The sequence below is a fragment of the Camelina sativa genome, chromosome 9 (genome assembly GCF_030686135.1).
Source record: "Camelina sativa cultivar CO46 ecotype springtype chromosome 9, ASM3068613v1".
In the NCBI taxonomy this organism is placed as follows: Eukaryota; Viridiplantae; Streptophyta; class Magnoliopsida; order Brassicales; family Brassicaceae; genus Camelina; species Camelina sativa.
Window position 1 is genome coordinate 7535247 of NC_141888.1, and position 22903 is coordinate 7558149.

Consider the following 22903-nt stretch of genomic DNA (forward strand, 5'->3'; position numbering starts at 1 on the left):
ATAACTATAAATATATAATAGGAATTTCAACGTAATCAAATTAATATGAGATTTACAAAATATGTGATGAATATGAAATTTAATAAAATATGTGAGAAGATTCATAAATAAATAAATTTATCATTTTTTAAATATAAATTGTTAATGTAACTAATAATATATGATAGGAATTTCAAGCAAAATAAATTATATATCTATTATAATAAATAAATAAATAAAGGAAAAAAGAAATAAAAGAGAAAACCATTATTTTGTACAATATGTGTGACATCCCTGTTTGCGGAGAAGTTTAAAATAACTAATTTGGCCACCTATGTGTAATGCCCCGACCGCCATCTCTCAATGGGCCCATGTACAATCCCAGTCCATGGGCCCACTCTCCTTAATGGGTCTCACGTACTCTCACTAGGCCCGTGAGCCTATCCATATCCGACGGCCGCTTTACTACATCCGAGAGGTTTTAAAAACTTGGTACCATCCCTACAAATCACCACATGATCTTTCCTTGTTTTGTCCTCACTCGCGCAGTTCCTACAGTCACTTCCCGAAAGGTCACCCATCCTGAAACTACTCCAGCTCAAGCACGTTTAACTCTAGAGTTCTCTCAGGACCCTTGACGAAAAGATAAGTGCACTTTGGTGACATAGGTGGCCAAATCAATTCTTTTAAACCTCTCCGCAGTCAGGGTGTCACAATTCACCCCCACTAACAGATCGCAACGTCCTCGTTGCGCACCAAGACCGTCACCCCTGATGGTGTGAGGCCACTCGACTCCACACTCGTCTTGGTTCGGCTCTGATACCAGTTGAAACTCCCCGACCGCCATCTCTCAGTGGGCCCCATGTCCAATCCCAGTCCATGGGCCCAATTTCCTTAATGGGCGTCACATCCTCTCACTAGATCCGTGAGCCCATCCATATCGACCGCCGGTTTGCTAAGTCCGGGAGGTTTTAAAGACTTGTTACCGTCCCTACAAATCACCACATGATCTTTCCCTGTGTTTTGTCCTCACTCGCACAGTTCCGACAGTCACTTACTGGAAGGTCACCTATCTTGAGACTACTCCAGCTCAAACACGCTTAACTCTGGAGTTCTCTTAGGACCCTTGACCGAAAAGATAAGTGCACTTTGGTGACATAGGTGGCCAAATCAATTCTTTTAAACCTCTCCGCAAGCCAGGGTGTCACACTATGTCACCAAAAGTGCACTTATCTTTTCGGTCAACGATCCTGAGAGAACTCCACAATTAAGCGTGCTTATGCTGAAGTAGTCTTAGGATGGGTTACCTTCCGGAAAGTGACTGTCGGAACTGTGCGAGTGAGGACAAAACACATGGAAAGATCATGTGGTGATTTGTAGGGATGATAACAAGTCTTTAAACATCCCGGAAGTAACAAACCGGCTGTCTGATATGGATGGGCTCACGAGCCTAGTGAAAGGATGTGAGACCCTTTAAAGAAGGTGAGCCCATGGACTAAGATTGAACATGAGGCCCACTAAGAGGTGACGATCGGGGCGTTACACTATGCTACATAAATTAAAGAATAAGTTAAACATTTTATAATGTATAATATCAAATTATATTTTGTCTTAAATATAAATGTAAATAAAATAATGTATGTCACAGAAAGTTAATTGAAAAAAAACACACTAAAAATATCAAAGATAAAATGACACATATTGCAAGAAAATAGTGTCAAGTAGCAACTTCTTATAGCCTGTCAAAACAGAATCTTACAAAAATGTCAAGATATGTCAAGAAATACATTACTAAAATGTCAAGATATTTCAAAAAAAACATTGCTAAAATGTCAAGATATTTTTTTGGACATTTTTTTATGTTATCAAATTTGAGAATGTATGTCATATAAAGTAAATATATTTAAAATAATGTATGTCATATAAAGTAAATATATTTAAAATTAATGTATTTAGTCACACTTTCCTTATTTTAAATTATATACTACCTTTTAAAAAATTATCACAATGTCTCATAAATACAATACTTTGAACAATTCTTTTTTTTTTTTTTGCAAGAAGAAAGTGCTAAATGACAACTGTTTAAAGCTTGTCAAAAAAAAATCTTAGGGGGTGGTATTGGTTTGAGATTTATGAAGATTTTTGAAGAGTCCAACAAAATCTTGTAAAGTCCTCCAAACAATCCTTGTATTTTTATGACACTTTCCATGACTTTATTTTTTACAAAAAGTATCTAAAATCATGAACCAATAACATAATAATTGAACTCATTAACAATCCTAGATTCTTTTGTTTTAATTGAATAACACAAAACTTTTAATGATTTTATAAAAGTCTGAATCCAATAACCCAGATTTGTTAAGATTTTAAATGACTTTTTACAAATCACAAACTAATGACACTAAACTTTAATAGAGTTTAACAAAATCTTGATCTAATAACACCAGATTCTACATAACATTTCAAATCTTTAAAACTCTATTCAAATCTTAAACCAATAACCCCCACTTACTTTATTATATAAGAAGATTATCTCATTATAGGTGCTAACAAATTAAAATATTTGCATTATACAAGTTGGAGTAGCGGTTTTTCTTGTATTTTTTTTACACTGAGTCGATCACCATGATGCTCGTTACAGTATTCTTAACAGTGGTTGTATCAATTCTCACAATCCTTGTCTCGACTTGTCAAACCGGTTAAGGTACCTTCGTACCGCCTAAAATCCCTGGTTCGCGTGATGTTTTCTCGTTGGCCAAAGTGGTTAACTTAGTCGGAACCTCCGGTCCAGAGAGTATAGCTTTCGATCCAGCAGGGGAAGGTCCATATGTTGGTGTCGCTGACGGTCGAGTATTGAAATGGCGCGGTAAATTACTTGGATGGACAGATTTCGCTTACACAATGGCTAATAGGTACGTTTTCAAAATTTTAAATTCGACAACTCTCGATGAGTGATTCGGAATTTAGCCCTAGAATTTGGTTTATGGTGGAAGTCATGAAGTGATTGCTTAGTGTTTTGTCAAATCTTTTGTCTTTCTGTATGAATTTGATGAGAGGTAATATAACTTTAGGATATTTAGTGAGATGTGTACATGTTTCAGCATTTTTGTATGGAAAAACAAAAATAGTTATTGAACATTTTGGACAAATATAAATACAAAAGTGTACAAGTAAAAATGTGATAAACATATGTTATTGAATAATATATGGAAAGTGTAACTATTGCATATTTCATTATTCATATACTGCCTATTTTCTAATAATGAAACTAAGTGAATTTTTTTAAGATACAAAAATTAAATTAGAAAGGAAAACAAATTCTTCCGAAAAAATTAGTAGTTTAAACAAAAAGAAAATTGTTAATATTTGTAAAAATATGTTGTAGATGTTGTTTTTGCAATTTTATTTCTTAAACTTTTCTAACATATAAGTAAAGGTGAGGATTCACAAAAAGTGTTTAATGGCATATCATATAGTTAAGTACATAACAACAGTTTTATTTTAAAAATTTCCTTTTAAATATATAGTAAATACTTTGACAAAATATATATATATATATATAGTAAATACATTTTGATTGGTGATAATATTTTATTTTCAAAAATATATAGTAGATACATTTTCATAACACTTTACATAGATTAGTACTCATCTGTTACAACTTGTGAAAATGGTTACTAGGCAGATATGTGTTCTCCCTTTTGCACCAGAGTTGGAGCATGTGTGTGGGAGGCCATTAGGATTGCGGTTCCATAAGAAAACCGGAGATCTCTATATAGCGGATGCTTACTTTGGCCTTCTTATCGTTGGTCCTGCTGGTGGTTTAGCCAAACCTTTGGTTACAGAAGCTGAGGGACAACCGTTTCGTTTCACTAATGATTTGGACATTGATGAGGAAAATGATGTGGTTTACTTCACAGATGCTAGTTCCAAATTCCAGAGATGGTAACATGAAGTAGAAGCACCCTAAATTTTTCATCTTTCTTATTATCCATGTTTTCAAAAGTGTGAACTTCTTACATTGATGCTTATATCATGGTTTATCCTTTTCTCTTTGTGATGATGATTTAACTCCAAAGTGTTGTCATGGTCAGGGAATACTTCCGTTCTTTTTTGAATGTTGATAAAACTGGACGGTTTATCAAGTATGATAGATCAAGCAAGAAAGCTACGGTCTTATTACATGGAATATCATTTGCAAATGGCGTTGCACTAAGCAAAGACCGGTCTTTTGTATTGGTAGCCGAAACAACAAATTGCAAAATCCTGAGGCTTTGGCTCTCCGGTCCAAAAGCAGGAACCCAAGATGTGTTTGTTGTGCTTCCAGGTTACCCTGACAACATCAGAAGAAACTCGAAAGGAGAATTCTGGGTCGCTTTAAACTCGCTGATCAATGAAGAAATACGTTACACTAAAGCGGTGAAGTTGAGTGAATCAGGAAAAGTTTTGGAGGCACTTGGGGATAAGGCAAATAGATTACAGTTTATAAGTGATGTGGAAGAGAAAGATGGCAAGATTTGGATTGGTTCTAGTGTCGCACCATTTGTTGGTGTTTATGATTTGTAGTTTTGTACATTGCTCAGACCTAATTGTCTTTGCATTGTTATAAGTGATGTAATACTTTTATCTATTCAGTTGAATAAACTCAAAAGGAATACATAAGTATGCTCAATCTAAACTTAACAAATGATTTTTTTATTTTTATGTAATAACTTAATTAACAAGCAAATTTAAACAAGGCAAAAGAAAGAAAACACAAAGCAAGGGAAACACATACTTAAAACTGCTTTAAATCAAGATTAAGCAAATGAACCTTGGGCAAGGTTAATACCTTGGGAGATAGCTAATCAATCCTAGATGTCTAAGCAAACATTCAAAAACAATCCTTAGGCTAAGAACACTTATGTAAATCAATTCACTTCCATGATAAAGACTCTATGCAAATCAAGTAATCATCAACAATTTCCAAAGGCAATCACAAGATATGCATGCATTATAATCAAGTCTAAACACCACTAAGCACCCTAATCATCAATTTCCATTGGCTAGGAATGCAAAGCTCTTGAATATTTTGGTTCAGGAATTTCATCAAACACCTTTTGCGCATAGAAGTCTGAATATCTAGAAATAACATGATCAAGGTTAATCTTGCATTATAATCACCAAACAAGAAATGATTCATGTAAATAAAGCCTTAAACATTAAACATCAATCATCTATCTCCCTAATCTACCAAGCCCAAAGTTATAAAATGATCTACTCACTCATTTTATGATCACACAATGGTAGATGGTTGATCTTTGTGAAATCAATGTTAGAGATTTGTAGATAAGGGAAGATAAAAAAAATTAGTTACTGTTAATAACTTGAAAATCAACAAGCAATCCAACAAACTTAGAATAAACAAGCTTATGAGCCCTAAAAATTGCTAAACAAAATATAGGATTCTCCTAATGAGGAGGAGTTAGTGTATGTATATAGAAGTAGGAAACTAAACCAGAATAAATCGGATTGAAATAAGACAAATTAAAGAAAACCGGAACAAACCAGAGTGGGTTGCAAAAATAACGTGTGATCGACCGTATGATCGACTAATTGGTCCATCAAATTCCCAGAATGATCTACCAGTTGGTCGATCGTCTGGTCGGTTGTTCAAGTCTAGGAGTCTGAAAGTCTGGCTCGAGTTGATCGATCAGTTGGTCGATCGGTTGAAATCCGGGGTTCTGGTAAATTCTAATCCATGTTTGATCGATAGTCTGATCGACCAGATGCGATCATGCTGTTCTGTGGCTCCTGTCTTCGCTCTAGCTGTATATATGTTCACTAAAACAGGTATAACTCTTTACACTCACATCTGATTGGCCTTAAATCACCTCCATTGCAAATATAACTCAATTTCCAATAATTTTGATCAGAAATTTGAAGCTAAATCCCAAGTCAAGGTCTTCATAAGAGTCGATATTTGAGGGACTACAGACTGGTTCCGAATCATCAATCAATTTCTTCGCATCCAAATGTGTGTTTTCCATTATATTAATCTGAAATGGTTCAAAAGACACACAATAGACAAAGACACTATAGGACCTTTAAAATGCAAGAAGACTCACTTAGACACTAAATGTAACAAAACACAATGAAAATACTAATAAAACACAATATAATGGAACATAACAACCATGAAAAAACAGTAAATATGGAGTATATCAATAAGTTTAAATGTATATCACATTGTCACAACTATATGCATGTTAACTCTCGTTGTTGTATTTCTTTTACGTCCCGTGAAGTTTTAAAAGATGTATGTAGTGTTTGTTATATTATGGTGGCATCATTAAAAGTGTCAAACAATCTAATCTAAATTATCAGTCTGCAAAGTTTAGATGAGAATGAAATTTAGAAAATTAACAAATTTCATAAATAACAAATATATGATATTTTATACTAACTTTTTGTGTGAATTAAATTTAAATTTATTTCTATTAAAATAAGATTTTAATTTACCGATATTGAGGTATATACGTTGATATCTGTCGTACAAATTACAACCCAACAGTAGTTTCTTTGGTAATACATATGGCAAATCACCGAGACTCAAACTTTGTTTATGCCTCCAACTTGGTGGAGGAGAGAAAATTGCTATGAGAGGATTTGAAAAATCACCAAGACTCGCCAATATTTAGAAATAAACCATGGATGATCTACGATGATTTCAATGAAATTTTGAAGGGAGAGGATCATTCTGTATATGCAGTGAATCCTAATGTTCCTCTGGGAATGGTGGATTTCCAAGAAGTGGTGAGATATTGCAGCCTAAGTGATATTATAACATCCGCGAACCAAATAGTAGGTTTTGGGGTGGGTGTCGATCGACACCAAGGGGAGTGTCGATTGACACCATCAATTTCCGGTTCGAACGGGTTGATTTAAATTGTCGTTTTGGTTCAGTTTAGTTCAATTGGAAATCCCTAATCGACATATTTAAGGCAAAACTCGACCTAGGTCGTGGAAAAAGGTTGTTTAGCCGATTCCAAAGAGAAAACAGAGTGCTTGAGTGTTTAGAGGTTTTTTAGAGATTCTAGGCTTGTTTGGGAAATATGTTGTTGTGGAGTGAAAATCTTGTGCTAGGAACGAAGGAGAAGCCTTCTAAGATGTTGGATTCGTCAGTTTGGGTCATAAACTTTCTGCAAAAGAGGTGAGTGCATGACCATGGCTGATCTAAGCTTGAGAATCCTTTGTTTTGCTTGTTTTATGGCTGTTTGTGTTGTTTTCTTGTATGCATTGGGTTGGTTGTTGGTTCACATGAGTTTCCAAGACTTTTGGGTGAGTTTCAGACGATTTGGACAAATTGGAAAATGGATCTTTGACTTTCGGCTTTGAGCAGAACGTGTCTCTGGAGTCGGTGTCAATCGACACCAGGTGGGTATCGGTCGACACCAAGACATTGACGGCGCGGAGACTTTGCAAGTGTCGATGCTAGGGTTTCCGATTCGAGGAGGGGTGTCGGTCGACACCAAGGAGCAGTGTCGGTCGACACCAAGAGCCGGTGTTGATCAACACCAATCCTTTAAGAAGGCGGCTGATACTTGTTTTTCTTGTTTGTTTGTGTTTTTTTTTGCTTGTTTAACATTGGAATTCTCAGTTGCTTGTTTGTATAGCTCAGTAGATGGGACGATTGCCTTACTGAGTGTTTATGATAATACTCATGCATCTCAATTTGTGTTTACGGTGCATGTAAAGACAAATTGTGATCATAGAATCAAGGCAATGAAGAAGAGGATGTTCTAGTGGCTCAGTTGGTTGTTGTCTGCCTCTTGTTAGGTTGCTAGATTGAGTCCTTAGAACGTTGTCTAGGATTGCCGGTTTTTTATTTATGTTAGATTGGATTATTGGTCTAGTGGTAATGGAATTAATAATGGTTATTTGATTATTGGTTAATTCATTGGTTTAAGTTTGGTTATTCCGCTGTTTGTTTTGAATGTGGTTAGGTGGTTAGTGAGTATGGGATCACTAGATTATTACATCTATATAAAAAAATGGGTCGGGTCATTTCAGATATGCAGTCCCATAGACCGTTATTCACTTGGTGCAACAAAAGAGCGGATGATGGGTTCATTTGTAAGTAACTATACCGGATACAGGTTAATGATACGTGGATAACAGATTTTCAACAATCATATGGGGTCTTTGAAGCAGGGGTGGTTCAGATCTCTTGCGCTTTCAGATAAAATTTGGAGCGGATAAGCCACGCCTGCGTAAGCCTTTCAAGTTTACTAATGCACTGGCACAAGATTCAGGTTTCTTGCCCATGGTTAAAGATTTTTGGGACAACACAGACTCGCTATATCATTCCACTTTTGCGATATATCGATTTTCAAAAAATTGAAGGCATTGAAGCCGAGCATTAAGCAGTTAAGTAAGGCTAAGCTAGGAAATTTGACAAGGAAAACTAAAGAAGCGTTTGCAACACTATTTATTTTTCAAACAGAAACGTTGAATAATCCAACTACCCTGGCCATGAAGACGGAATCTGAAGCTTATAGTTGGTGGTTGTTTGTCTCTAGCTTGGAAGAGAAGTTCTTGAAACAGAGGTCCACGCTCCATTGGTTGAAAGTGGGTGATGGCAACAATAAGATGTTTCACAAAGCTGCCAAGGTCAAGGAAGTACGCAATGCGATTAAAGAGATCAAATGCCCTGACGGTTCTGTAGTGGACACCCTTGAGAAAATAAAACGAAGGCGGTCAGGTTTTTCCATGATTTCTTAGCTCACAAGCCAGCTCATTATCAAGGTATATCTGAGGATATGTTGACATATCGGTGTTGTGATGCTGATGGAGTTATACTTGAAAGGGAAGTTTCCCCTCGAGATTCATTAAATGAATTGAACTCTGCATCACTACGGCATCCTTCTCAATGCAAGTAAACAGGGATTTTTCAGGTTTGTTTCGTAGTCAAAGGGGTTTACGACAAGGTTGTTCACTATCTCCTTATCTGTTCGTCATCTGTATGCAAGTATTGTCCACAATGCTTGATAATGCAAATGAACGAAAGATTTGTTACCATCCACGATGTCAAAACCTGCAGCTCACACATCTATGTTTTGCAAATGATTTATTGGTCTTTATAGATGGGAATCAACGATTAATAGAGGGTATTCTACAAATATTTGAGCAATTTGCAGAATTCTCCAGACTCACAAGCAGCCTTGAAAAGTCCACTTTATATATGGCTGGGTCTAAAGACATTGAGAAGGCTTTAATTCTTCAAACTTTTTCGTTTGCATCTGGCTCTTTGCCAGTACACTACCTTGGTCTGCCATTGCTAACTAAAAGATTGACAACAAGTGACTACATTCCACTTATAGAGCGAATTAGAGACAGGATTGGCTGTTGGACAGTTCAACATCTTTCCTTTGCAGGGCGTTTTCAACTTATTAGCTCAGTTCTTCACAGTCAAACCAACTTTTGGATGTGTGTGTTTCGTCTGCCAAGTGCTTAAATCAAAGAAATCGATAGTTTGTGTTCAGCTTTTCTGTGGTCAAGGCCAGAGTTGAATACCAAAAAGTAAAAGTGTCTTGGTCGGATGTTTGCCAGCCGAAGGATGAAGGTGGATTGGGTCTTCAATCGTTACAAGCTGCAAGCAATGTCTGTTGCCTAAAACTTATTTGGCGTCTTGTGTCTTCAAACACTTTGTGGACACAATTTTTGAGACTATATATACTCCACAAGGGTTACTTTTTGTCACTCAGTGGACACACTACATTAGGCTTTTGGATGTGGAAAAAGTTACAAAAATATCTTCACCTTGCTTTGAGCTTTGTGAAATATAAGATCAGAAATGGGCAGAGCATCTCCTTTTGGCACGATCACTGGTCCCCATTGGGGCCTTTTATAGCGGTTACAAGAAAACGAGGATGTGTTAATATGGGGATTGGTATCCGCAAAACATTGGCACAAGTGATCTCTTCACACCACAGAAGGCGACATCGTGTTGACCATCTTAACCAATTAGAAACCTTTATTGATGAGATACAGTCTAAGGAACTAGCTGAAATAGAGGATGTGTTTATTTGGAAAAGGAAAGGAGATTGCTATAGGGATTCTTTCAAAACAAAAGAAGTATGGCAGGCAACTAGGGTGTAGCTTCCACGGCAGGATTGGTCTCAAGGTATATGGTTTACCCATGCCACACCAAAATTTTCTTTCCTTGCTTGGCTTGCCATGAGAGACAGACTAACCACGGGTGACCGGTTGCTGAGTTCGAATGTATGGACTCCCATATCTTGTGTCTTTTGTAAAGCGCCATTGGAAACCAGAAATCATTTGTTTTTTTCATGTCCATACTCGAGCAAAGTGTGTTCGGGCCTTGCTTCCAAACTCCTCGCTGGTAACTTCTCTACCGACTGGGCGGTTATTCTCAACCTAGTCACGAATCATAGGCAGGGTTCGATTATTCCTACTATGATATATTTTTCAGCTCCTTGTTTATTCTTTATAAAGAGAACGAGATGGTAGAAAACATAGGGAACTTCACACAACATCGGCTCAACTACTCAAAAGACTAGATAAAGATGTTCGCAACCGACTAACACTACAAGAAAAGTTGGCTATAGCTACAAAAATATCTGTGTATATGCCCATAAATGTTGTGGCTATTATCTTGATAGCATTGGATAGCTACAACAAAAATTTGTGTCTATAGCGTTGTAGCTAATTATTTTCGTAGCTATTCGCTGAAAATTAGCCACAAATTTTCCACAATATATTTTGTAGATAATTTGCCACAATTTTGCCGCAAACGTGTTTGTAGCAATTATAGACACAAATATCGACCAAAAAAGTCGTGACGGATATCCACAAAAGGCCACAAAATTACGACGTAACTTATTACCACAAAATTGTGACAAATAAATTTGTGTCTATATTAGCTAAAACGTAGCTACTACTCTTTCGTGTCTATTTGTCATAAATAGCTACAATGTCAATGTATCCAGGGTGCCACAGATAGACACAATATATTTGTGGAAATACTACAAAATAGCAACAACTATCTTTGTAGCTTTTTGCGACGTATAGACACAAAAATATATATACCTATCAAAAACAATATGTCGAACAGCAGCAGAATTAGTAGACCTAGTTGCTCCAGGAGTCATACGCACTCCTTGTGAGGCTCCGAAGTGCATGTTAGTTCTTCGTGATGAAGAAGGGGCACGAAGATTCATCTGCAAATATGAAGTGTTTGTAAAACTGAGAACATAAAAACACAAAGAATTACCATAAAAACTCATAAAACACAGAGAATTCCCATTTAACAATTAAGAGAAACTATCAAAAACTCAGATTTACTATTTACCAGTTTAGAGCATAAGATGAAACTCAGATTTACTATTTACCAATTTAGAGAATTACACATAAAGAGAGTTAAAATTCAGAGATTACAAACCATTGTGAGATGAAGAAACCTAACTGTTAGATGAAGAACCAGCAACGATGGTGAAAAAACCTTGGTAGTGAATAAACGTGAAAGGGTTTAGAGAAAGAAAGATTCAAGAAATCAAAAACAGATTAGAGATAAGATAGTTGCTAAGCACTTGTAGGCGGACTTCTTCTTGAGATCGGTTGCCTACTTCTAAAATCCGAGGAGGATGGTGTGAGAACAGAATTGGTGGAGGAAGAGGAAGAGGAAGAGGAAGAGTCTAGAGACAGATAAATAAAGTAAAGTTAGGGTTTTCTTGTGTATTTTAGTTTTACGCCAAACTTACCCGGACAAAAATAATTCTAATCTTTTCACAGCTATTTCTCTAATCACTGGTTAAAAACATGAAAATTAAACCGGGAAACTAAGAAAATTTTGGTGCCAATCTAAAATATTTTAGAGCAAGACTTGTTGCATACAACAATTAACACAATCTCTCAAAATTTCTTATTATAATAAGAATTTTATTTACATGTACAGCTACTCTTTTTTATTTTGGTGCTAATTAATTTAAATTAAAAGACTTAATCTGCTTATTTAGCTCCATCTTATATATATATATAATAGTTTGAATTCTAATTAAGAAATAGCTTAGGTCTAGATTGAATAATAGAAATAATTATTTAAAGTACAACATATCATCGAGAATAAAATATATCAATCTGAATCTGAATATTCGTCGGAATCATACTCATCACATTGGCCTTCTAACTCATCTTCAGAGACATGCTCGTCATTTGGATTATTCATTGGTATTGGCTCATCATCTGATACATCTTCAAGTGCACGTGCTCCAACTTGCATAACACTGCTAGTTGCTACGAAATGATTATGTATGTCGTCTTGCAACGCAATTTGATCAACAACTTCCGGATTTTCACGAAATCTATCTGTAAATAAGCCTAAATAAATATTACGACTCTCTTCAGCGAATTCTGGATATACCTTCTGAAAATGCTTCAATGCTTCTCCATTTGAGGGGTGTTGCATTTCTCCTTTTGGAGACAGATGTTCAGAGTGCCATCTCATTTGTGATGCTGTTGTATCTGACTGGTACAATCTTTTCAACATATCCGCAATTGGTAGGTAAAACATCCTCTGTTTTGCAATCTTTTTCCCTGATCGCCCAACGTTTGGTTCATACGGATCTTTGTTGCAAAATCGACAACGCAACAACTCTCGATCTTCACCCTTCCAAAATAGCATACAATTATCCTCACAAACATCAATTTTTTGACATGGCAATCCAAGCGACCTCGTCAACTTCTTCGTCTTGTAATATGAATTTGGAGCTTTTTTAGGTTTTGGAAGAACAGCTTTGAACGTATGAGAGATATCATCTAGGCATTCTTCTGACACATTGAAATTGGTCTTCCAATGCATCACCTTCGATGATAGATACAACTGAGAAATCCCATCAACACATCCTTCGTAAAGAGGTTGATTTGCTGCTTCTAATGCTTGGAAAGTGCCATCATGGTTTATCTCCTCATACATTGATTGATGTATATTTTCCGGAATGTTCACCTCGTCGGGTACCATGTGAACATCTGCATCTGGAAAATGATATTGGCCGTCTGGGACCTGAGTATTAGAATGATCACCCCAGTTTTCGTTTTCCCCTGCATCATGACTTGTTGATGCTTCGTTGTCGAAGTAGCAATTTTCACCATGATTCGTCCAAACAAAATAATTTGATGTAAATCCCCTCATATATAGGTGATGTGCCACAATTTGTGCATCATGACGATTTAAGTTTTTGCACCTCACACACGGACATAGAAGATTTCTACGCTCCATAAAAGACAGTTGATTTTGAGCAAAATCTATAAAAAATATTGATTCCATCAATGAACTCATTACGAACACTATTTTGCTAGTAATCAACTCGTTGATACATCCACTCTCTAGATTGAAAAAAATTTGACATTTTTTTTCCTCTCCTTAACGAATGAAAGAGTGGTGGTGGTATATATATTAGCAACACTAAATTCGTCGACATACTGAATATATTCTCTGCACCGGCAAGACTGATACGATGAGACAATTTCATATCAAAATAATGAAACTTGCAGATTGCCACAAATTGTGACAACTTTTTGGTGGCTACTGTAGAAAAGTCCAACTTGTTAATATTTTTGTGGCCCAGTCCTCCAATAACTGTGACTTGATTTGTGACATTTTGTTGTTTACTTTGGAAAAAAATATTCTCTTTTAGATATTTTGGTAAAACCTTCCGAAAATCAATATAGCCACAACTAGAAACGGTTCTTTCTGTGGCACTGCTTCAATTAGCCACATTTTGAGTGTTGTGGTTACTTTACCACAAAATAGCGGTGACCATTTTGTAGCTATATAGCCACAATATATGCCGTAGCTTCTTGTGTCTCTTTTTCCACGTATAGCGACAACTAATTATTTGTTGCTATATTGCCACAAATTTTCCAAACAAAAGCTACAAAAGTTTCATGAAAAAATTTGTGTCTCATTTATAGCTATATTTATTTAGCCACAAATTTGTTGTGGCATAGTTGTGGCTATAGACTTATTTTCTTGTAGTGTATAACCTCCATATGAGAGCAAGGTGATAATCCCTATGATGATTGTATGGCGGTTTGATTCACAACACACTAGGGATATCATTTAATTTTTGCTTTACTGATTAGTTCGTTAAAAGACTCAAATAGCCGAAGCACTTATGTAAAAACGTTATACTTTTTCGAATAAATTATACATTTTATTCAAAAAAAAAATACATATGGCAAATTCTTACTCTTAAGTTGGTTGTTGGATATGAGTTAGATCTACATTAATTAGTAGAATCGTAATATAATAATTGATGAAATTTATTAAACATAAACTTTTAAAAAGTCGACAAATTGAGGCTATCCTAATTAAACTCTGACTAGAAGTCAACAAACTTGAACCACCTCGTTTTTGGTTTGGCCCGAAAAAAATTAAGGGTGAGTTGCTGATTTAGTAAGTTTTTGTACTTATTTCTGTTGGAGAATCCGCTTGTTTTCATATCTCAAAAATGAATGTTTACTCTCATGGGTGCAATTGACACCAATAAAATTTAAAAATTATTTTAAATTACACCAATTTTTTAAATGTATATATCAGTTTGAACCCAACCAATTGTGAGTTTGAATCCATTTTGAACCCATCAAACATATTTCCTAGATTCGCTACTGATTACTCATGTATCGATCTGTTTTAAACAGCCTATAAAAATATTAATAAGGAATAACAATAGTTGCTATAGCCCATCTTCCTCATCCTCCAAACCTTATCTGACACTTTCAGCAATCCATCATAAATTTGAAGTAGTTCTTTATATCTCATGACTAAAAATCTAAAATCCATAATTTTAAATTGGAATAATCGAATCATAATGAAATCAGCTAAGTAATCCTTCAAAATTTCTTATAGAGTGAGTGCCCCCAGTAAACTTGAGCTAGTTGTTTATATAATATTAGTTTGCATTATATACTACAGGAAAAATTACAGTCGCAGTAGCAGTTGCTTGCGATTATAAAACAAAATATGCCATAAAACAAAATATGCCATAAACGCAATATACGTCGAGTTTCAGTTCCAACTTCCAAGTTTCCTACGATACTGAATATGATAACATCTTTGGGCTTAATAAGTTGGGCCTTTGAAAATATAGGCCGAGATATTGCCAATTGTTGCGCAAGATGCGAGCAGTTTCAGAACAAAAGGAACTGAGATATATTTCTACTTTATTTCAGTAGAGAGATCACTAGAGAGAGAGAGCTTGAACACACGAAGAAACAAACAGCCATGGCGGGAATCGATACGCAGAAGCAGCTTCTCTCTCTGATCCGCGATTTCACCTCTGAACGATCTCGTGGAGGTTAGATCTTCATTCATTTTTTTTGTACATATCGTTCTCTGGAGATTTCGCGATGAAGAAGAAGAAGAAATTTGAAACAAAATCGAACAGATTCTGGAGAAGATTGATAATGCGTTTTTGAGTTATTTTTGAGTTGTAGGCGTTGATTTTATGCGATTTCGATTCTGAAATTGTTTGGTGATTTTTCTGGTTAAGAGCAAAGAGTTGTTGGATTGAAGAAACGAATCGAGGTTTTACAATCGGAAGTTGAAGCAGCGAATTCAGAAGTTGAGCATGCGAAGCGTATCAAAGAAGTCGCGGAAGAGGAGCTTAACGGATACGAAGTTGAATTGTCTTTGAACGATGCTACGATTCAATCTCTGGAGGTTTTGATTTTGTTACGATTTTTTTGGGATGATTAAGAACTTTTGGTGTATTCTGTAGTATAGTGAGATCGAAACTGTATTTTTCTTTTTTATCCTCAGGCAAGGATTGGTCTTCTTCAGGATGAAGTTTCTACTATTGGCAGTGAGATTGATGCTCTTAAGGTCTGGCTACACACTGTTTATTTGAGTTTTAGTCTTTTGTTTGGTTAATTTCTTCGTTTGATATTCTGGAACTTTTTGTGGGGTGACTTGATGGTTTGGGAAATAAAGAACAAGGAAGGATTACTCAGGTGATTCTGATCTTTCTAACGTCTTAATAAGTTCAAGTTTTTGACAGATAACTTTTGTTTTGTTTGGTGATTGTTTAGTTCTCTTTGTGATGTACAGAGATCAGTTTATAAGCCAAATGGAAGAGCTGAACAAGGAAATAAGGTTTACTTTGATTCTCTGTGTTTTTAATGTTTCTGCTGATGCAACACACATCTAAGTTGCTTGGTTGGGTAATAGGGAGTTCCAGAGAACAGTAGAATCGAGTTTAAGCAATGATGATAGTACTGGCGTAAAAGCAAGTGAGTAGCTAAAGTTTATAGTTTACTCTTCTTGTCTGATTTTTCAATGTTTATTAAGAGATAATGGCTTCCGGATATGTTTCATAATAGCTTTTGAGGATGGTCACGGAGCTGATTCAGAAACTATTAAGAATATGCTATCTGATGTAAATTCTCAATTAGCAAAAGAGGAAGAAGGATACCTGGCTGAGCAGAAGATACAACAACAGGTAATAGACCATGACCAAGATGCTTGAATATATTATTAATTTGCTGCGCCAAATACCTTTTCTAGCTTATGCAGTCCTTGTTTCTCAGATTTTGTTTATTCATTCGATAAAGAGAACAAATGGGATTGATATCTGTTTTTCTATATGTAGCTGCAGAAGGAGCTTGATGAGTATGAGAAGAAAATGTCACTCATGGAGTCCATAACAGAGAAAACAAATTCAGTTCAAGTTCTTGCTAAATATCCTTAATTCGGCTAGCTAGTGTAGCGGTTTATATACTTATAACTACAGTTGCAGTAATCATTTATCACATTTGCACCTTCTAGTTCTGTTCTTTTTTTGAGACGGCCAGCCATTCTTTTGCGAGGATATAAAAGCAAGCAAGTGGTTTTACTTTTCATTTTGACTTGCCATTCTTTCAGAAGAATAGTTTCCTTGACGGAAAACAAGCAGACATCTGAGTTGGAACAGATATTGGCTTCACTCGGGGAGGAGCTGCAAAAGAGATGCCGTTGCCAACAGTGCCAAGCAGAAAATTTGGAAGTCTTGAGCGTACTTCTTCAGGGAGATCAAGTATGTTGACCCTTACAAACCATGTTTCTCATTTCTATATAACCTTTTTGATTTGCCATCAAGATACTGGAACCAAATGCATTAATATTTATGTTATGGGCTTATATGGAATGCTGATGTATTCGTGTTCAGATATCTCTCTAGTTGTACTAAAGCTTATTTGCAATCTGTTAAGAGTAACCATATTACAGAAACCAATAAACCTTAACAGAAATCTCCGAGTGTTACAAAAATAGAAAGCATCAATCTCATATAGACCTACAAGATTTCTATTAGACTGGTTGAAGCAGGGTCATGACTTTTATAGCCTTATCGACCATCCAATTTTATCAACCATGCTTCATAAACTGTATAGTCAGGAAAAGGCATCATATATAGGTTCTGCTTCTTTTTGGCTGGAATTCTCATCCTGAAAGAATCTAGACATGTGTTTAGGTAGCTACAATCTCAAGAAGCATAATATGTATAGGAATAACTTTTAAATTTTTGGCACTTTGACTTGTACATTTTTATATATTAGTGAAGAGACTGGTGATGGTCAGAGAACCAGCTCTCGCTTAGCTTTATAGCGAAGAATCTGTCAACATGACGGATTGCATTCTCAAATTCTTCGTTACAGTGTAGAGCTGGTAGTCTCTCATATATTTTTTCTATATGCTTTGATTTGATGTGTACAATATTGTTACTTATTTGCAGGACATGGAAGTATCGTAGTTAAAGCCACTCTCACTTGTGGTTGCTTGTAGAAAGATTGATACACTCGGGTCACAAGATGGTAAGACACTTTTCACCTCTCAGGATTTGAGAAACCATTTTCCTAGAAATTTTACTAAATTTGCAATGATGAAGCAAACAATACTAGTCCCTAGCTAGTATCTTTAACACTGATCACGTTCTTCGGTCTTAAAAGGTATGTACGCAATGAACCACAGTTTTCTTTACATTGGCAACCAACAAAACCAATGATAACTCAATTGTCTCTTAACTTGAGATTCAACCACTCATCATATAAAGCCAATTTAAGACTATCGAAGTTAGAACTTCCTCCATACATTCCAAGTCCTTGATGAGTTACGATTTTTCGATTAGGATGGAACGAACAACAGTTCAACTGGCAAATGTGTTAACTTATAAGTTATAACCAATTAAACAGTCAATTAAATCACTTTTTCACTCAAGTATGACACACTACAGTAAATTCTCCGTCTCTTTTATGAAACAAGTTTCACTCTATATTAAGATTTTAACTGGGCTGTATATGTAAGCGTGCATATACACGTAAAGTAATTCACTCTCGTTAAAGAGGAAGTGAAAGGATAAAAAGATTGTGAAACAACAATACATCACCATATATAACAAAGTTAAGTACTTTTGATACACTTTTCTTTTGTTCAGCAAAAATTTTGAAACACAAAACAGCAAGCAAATTCAAAGACATCGTATGTCGTACTGCTCACGACAGTTATCGGAGCAATAATATCTAAAGTAAAAGTTGCAGTCCATTTTCAAGAAAATTGGGAATATGCAACGAGACTGACATTCACAGCAAAGTGGTCGGGACATACTATTCTTACGAACTATCTCAAAAGTTTTTGCATCCACTATCAGTTCACTTCCTGGCTTGAGACCTCGGAATTCACTAAGCACGCAATTGATATGCAAAGTAACCACACTATGTTAACATGTGTAAAACCATTTTTTTGGATCCGTTTTTTCTCAAAAATATCGCACCAGTATTTACTACTTGTCTCTTCACCGTAGCATAAAGAGAGGAAATGATCGTCAACTCTATGTTTGACCTCATATGGTAATAGAGCGCACCTGAAGTCTAGGACGTATCCACAATTATTTTCAACGCATCTGAGCACATGAAATGCCCCTCGGTTGCAAGCACTACAGATTCCCCGCGGTGATGTGTAAAATAAGGGATGCTCAGGATGACTTTGATGGAAAAAAGGCTCAGAAACGGAAGCACATCGCACATCTAATTGAAATCGTCCATGTCTATAGTGAAAACCACTACAAAGTTCTCCACAAGCGCCACATAAATCATAATGGCCGGGCTCACCTCTTTCTAGAATCAAGCGTTGATTGCTTAGCACATGCCATTTTCGTGTAGGTAGATTAGCACATCTCTCATGAAGAATGAAACTACAACTCATGCAGCTGTAGAAGCAATCGTGATATATGGGATATGTTGAGATACAAACAATGTCCCACATCTGAAGATTAGAAAATATGTTTCTAGTATATAAGCCAAGACCAACTCCAATTAGCATGAGGCCTTTTGGGAAGGAGCCCAATAAGAAATCCCTGCGGGCTTTGCCACCTGGACCCAAAGCGGACAATATCATACTAAAGTAAAAAGGGAGTTGGCTTGGGCTTGGAAAGCTCAACAATTGGTATCAGAGCCTAGGTCGAAAAGTGGACCTAGGGAGTGGGTGTGGGCTCTGTGTTCGGTGTGGGAGGATCTCTAAAAAAAAATGACATGATTAAGGGTGCCTCAAGGATACTTCAGGAATAAAAGGGATACCGGAGCCTAGGTACCTGGGTTTCGCTGAAGGGGAGGCCAAAATATCGTGGTACATAGTTTGAGGGGAGGTTTTTTGAGATACAACCAATGTCCCACATCTGAAGATTAGAAAATATGTTTTTAGTATATAAGCCAAGACCAACTCCAATTAGTAAGAGGCCTTTTGGGAAGGAGCCCAATAAGAAATCCGTGCGGGCTTTGCCACCTGGACCCAAAGCGGACAATATCATACTAAAGTAAAAGGGGAGTTGGCTTGGGCTTGGAAAGCTCAACAATTGGTATCAGAGCCTAGGTCGAAAAGTGGACCTAGGGAGTGGGTGTGGGCTCTGTGTTCGGTGTGGGAGGATCTCTCAAAAAAAGATGACATGATTAAGGGTGCCTCAAGGATACTTCAGGAATAAAAGGGATACCGGAGCCTAGGTACCCTGGGTTTCGCTGAAGGGGAGGCCAAAATATCATGGTACATAGTTCGAGGGGAGGTTTGTTGAGATACAAACAATGTCCCACATCTGAAGATTAGAAAATATGTTTCTAGTATATAAGCCAAGACCAACTCCAATTAGTATGAGGCCTTTTGGGAAGGAGCCCAATAAGAAATCCTTGCGGGCTTTGCCACCTGGACCCAAAGCGGATAATATCATACTAAAGTAAAAGGGGAGTTGGCTTGGGCTTGGAAAGCTCAACAATTGGTATCAGAGCCTAGGTCGAAAAGTGGACCTAGGGAGTGGGTGTGGGCTCTGTGTTCGGTGTGGGAGGATCTCTCAAAAAAAGATGACATGATTAAGGGTGCCTCAAGGATACTTCAGGAATAAAAGGGATACCGGAGCCTAGGTACCTGGGTTTCGCTGAAGGGGAGGCCAAAATATCGTGGTACATAGTTTGAGGGGAGGTTTGTTGAGATACAAACAATGTCCCACATCTGAAGATTAGAAAATATGTTTCTAGTATATAAGCCAAGACCAACTCCAATTAGTATGAGGCCTTTTGGGAAGGAGCCCAATAAGAAATCCGTGCGGGCTTTGCCACCTGGATCCAAAGCAGAAAATATCATACTAAAGTAAAAGGGGAGTTGGCTTGGGCTTGGAAAGCTCAACAGGATAAGAGCATGCTTCGCAACGCCGCCTTTCCTCAATAAATATACATGACTTGTCAAGTCTTAAGTTATGGTCTTCATGAAGGAAATGTTGTATCGTGTTTTCATCTATCACCTTGAATGGCTCGATTTCTTCATCTTCGTCGGGTTCGTCTTTCATCTCTATGCCGTCCTATACATCTTCTCTAGTAGCGCATTTGGTATGAAACGTAGACATGGGACACCTCTGACAAGGATAACCCCCACAAGTCCAATCCATTTTCTTACGACAAACTCCGCATACCGAATTCACAACACCGATAAGAGAAGTGCGAGAAACGCGATGGTCATGACGGTTAATGTTTATGACCCATGGAAATCCAGAGCAATGATTGTGGGCAGTGAAATCGCATTGAAGACAGACATATGGACTTCGATCTCCCTTCAAGCCACATGTGGTGCAAGTGAAAGAGATGGATTTTGGCATAAGGGTGAGTTTATGGTCATGGGTGTTTACATCGTGGTGGTGGATTTTGAACACAAAGCAAATCTAAGGTAAAGTTACATGAGGAACTATGATAAAAAGCTTCATCAACATGTTTTTTTCCACACAGACGACATTTTCCATCACTGTAAGCAGGTGGTTCACCATTTAAGACTTTGAGAGGGTGTAAGGAGTGGGTAGGGTGGATTACCTCTGGCGCATACTTTTGACATCTCACATGGAATGACAAATCGCAATCATGACATTTGTACAGACATCCATCGCCTTCCTCTCCGCAAGAAGCGCAAGTGTAGCAGCTTTCCACCATTTCGAGCTTGAGTTTATGGTCATGGTTATGAGGAACGTCAATCACCTTCGGTGGTGGGTACTTGACACAATCCAGATGGATTACAAAATCACAGCGCCCCATGCAGTTATATACTTTTTGTACACCACTCGATCTTCTCTCTACATATACCACATCTCGTCTCCTCATAATTGTTGGCCCATTTAAGATCGAAATAACACTTATGAAAAGGGTGGTTGATCTCTTTAGGGGGGTTGCTGCATGTCTTGTGGCCAAAAAAGTCACATTCGGCGCAGTAGTAGCCATCACTTATAACTTCGAATTTGATTCCGCAGCAGTCTCCCTGTTGAGAATCGCAGACCCCGATTCACCTCTGTAGTGAACCGCAGACCGCCACTCTGCCCCTACTCCTCTTCTACTTCACAGATCAGTTTGCATAACATAAACATAACATAGAGATTTAACGAGTTCCCCTCATGCAGAGGGTACATCTCGTGTGGGAACCTTCTCCCACAAACATCCACTATCAATCAACCAAGGTTTTACATAGTATTACATATACAAGCTTAGAGAACTAACAACTACAGAGAACCTGAAGAAGAAAATACATAATAGATCTAGCTTTTCTTCTTCCTCTTTCTCTGTCTCTAGTTCAGCTCTCCTCTCCATGTATAACCCATAAACACCTCCATAACCCCAAAGAAGCAGCTCCACCTTCGTCTCTCATCAGAGTGTCCTGAAGACACCTTAAACCTAGACAAGGTTATGTCCGACTCTCAGCCCTTCGACCCCAGCTCCAGCTTCTGCTCCTTTATCATGGTTCTGCGCACAGCTTCAAGCTCCATGTACGACGCCCTGCGTCTCTGCGTCTGCCATGCACAGCGCCCTGCGCTGTGCCCTACAGCCGTCACCAATGTACCTCCAGCTTCTTTAGTGCGTGCTCTGCGGCTTTCTTCATCATACATGTTTCTTCAACCCTAGTTTCCCTTTTATAGTGAAACCCTAGAGCTTATGTCGGTTTAGTCCTGCAGGCCACACAACACGGATCCTGTATGGGCTTCACACCAATAGAGGCCCAGTTCTTGGTTCAGACCAAATAAGCCCATATGAAGCAAACATTTACAACAAACTCCACCTTTTGCTTCATTTGGTCCAACTCACAAAATCCCCTTTGTGTTGATTCTTTCCTGAAAAGAAAAACAAAGTTTGTCTTCTCCTGTAGCACCTGCAACTCCCAATGATCCTTATCTTTTGTCCACCTTAGGAATTTTTAACTTCATCTTCAGAAACTTAAAGAGATTCGCGACTCTCCCTTAAGCTTCCTTCTTCTGATGACTGTAATCCCACTTGCAGACGAAATCCGACCACTGAACCCGACAACTGAAGAAACCCTTACAACCTTGTTTCTTGATAATCAATACAGAACACAACCAACCGTTTAATGTTCCTTTGTGTT

General features: G+C 37.3%; 2 protein-coding genes, 1 long non-coding RNA gene and 1 pseudogene across 3 annotated transcripts; 2 read left to right on the forward strand and 2 right to left on the reverse strand.

The window, feature by feature from the left end:
* The first annotated feature begins 2336 nt into the window (after positions 1 to 2336).
* On the forward strand, positions 2337 to 4651 carry LOC104715089 (protein STRICTOSIDINE SYNTHASE-LIKE 10-like). Its single transcript, XM_019230239.2, has 3 exons — positions 2337 to 2891; positions 3661 to 3924; positions 4074 to 4651. Exons 1-3 carry the CDS (start codon positions 2881 to 2883, stop codon positions 4543 to 4545), a joined length of 747 nt encoding a protein of 248 aa, XP_019085784.1. The 5' UTR covers positions 2337 to 2880; the 3' UTR covers positions 4546 to 4651.
* A 6187-nt stretch (positions 4652 to 10838) lies between these two features.
* LOC109126595 (uncharacterized) lies at positions 10839 to 11668 on the reverse strand. The gene is made up of 2 exons (XR_002033473.2): positions 11423 to 11668; positions 10839 to 11201 (listed from the first exon to the last, which is right to left on the reverse strand). It is a non-coding gene; the product is annotated as an uncharacterized LOC109126595 (long non-coding RNA).
* Positions 11669 to 15171: 3503 nt separating this feature from the next.
* On the forward strand, positions 15172 to 18036 carry LOC104710677 (uncharacterized). The gene is made up of 10 exons (XM_019230145.2): positions 15172 to 15335; positions 15531 to 15700; positions 15800 to 15862; positions 15971 to 15990; positions 16088 to 16132; positions 16208 to 16269; positions 16360 to 16478; positions 16629 to 16715; positions 16926 to 17051; positions 17748 to 18036. Exons 1-10 carry the CDS (start codon positions 15263 to 15265, stop codon positions 17763 to 17765), a joined length of 783 nt encoding a protein of 260 aa, XP_019085690.2. The 5' UTR covers positions 15172 to 15262; the 3' UTR covers positions 17766 to 18036.
* Positions 18037 to 18479: 443 nt separating this feature from the next.
* Positions 18480 to 22412, reverse strand: LOC109126376 (uncharacterized; annotated as a pseudogene).
* Between the last annotated feature and the right edge of the window lie 491 nt (positions 22413 to 22903).

Bases quoted from the DNA above. Each gene is read 5' to 3' on its own strand.
- LOC104715089 (XM_019230239.2), top strand. The intron at 3,925-4,073 runs GTAACATGAAGT...TGTCATGGTCAG, and splicing joins AGTTCCAAATTCCAGAGATG to GGAATACTTCCGTTCTTTTT.
- LOC104710677 (XM_019230145.2), top strand. From the start codon at position 15,263: ATGGCGGGAATCGATACGCAGAAGCAGCTTCTCTCTCTGATCCGCGAT. The intron at 16,133-16,207 runs GTTTACTTTGAT...GTTGGGTAATAG, and splicing joins GAGCTGAACAAGGAAATAAG to GGAGTTCCAGAGAACAGTAG. The intron at 16,716-16,925 runs AAATATCCTTAA...TTGACGGAAAAC, and splicing joins ATTCAGTTCAAGTTCTTGCT to AAGCAGACATCTGAGTTGGA.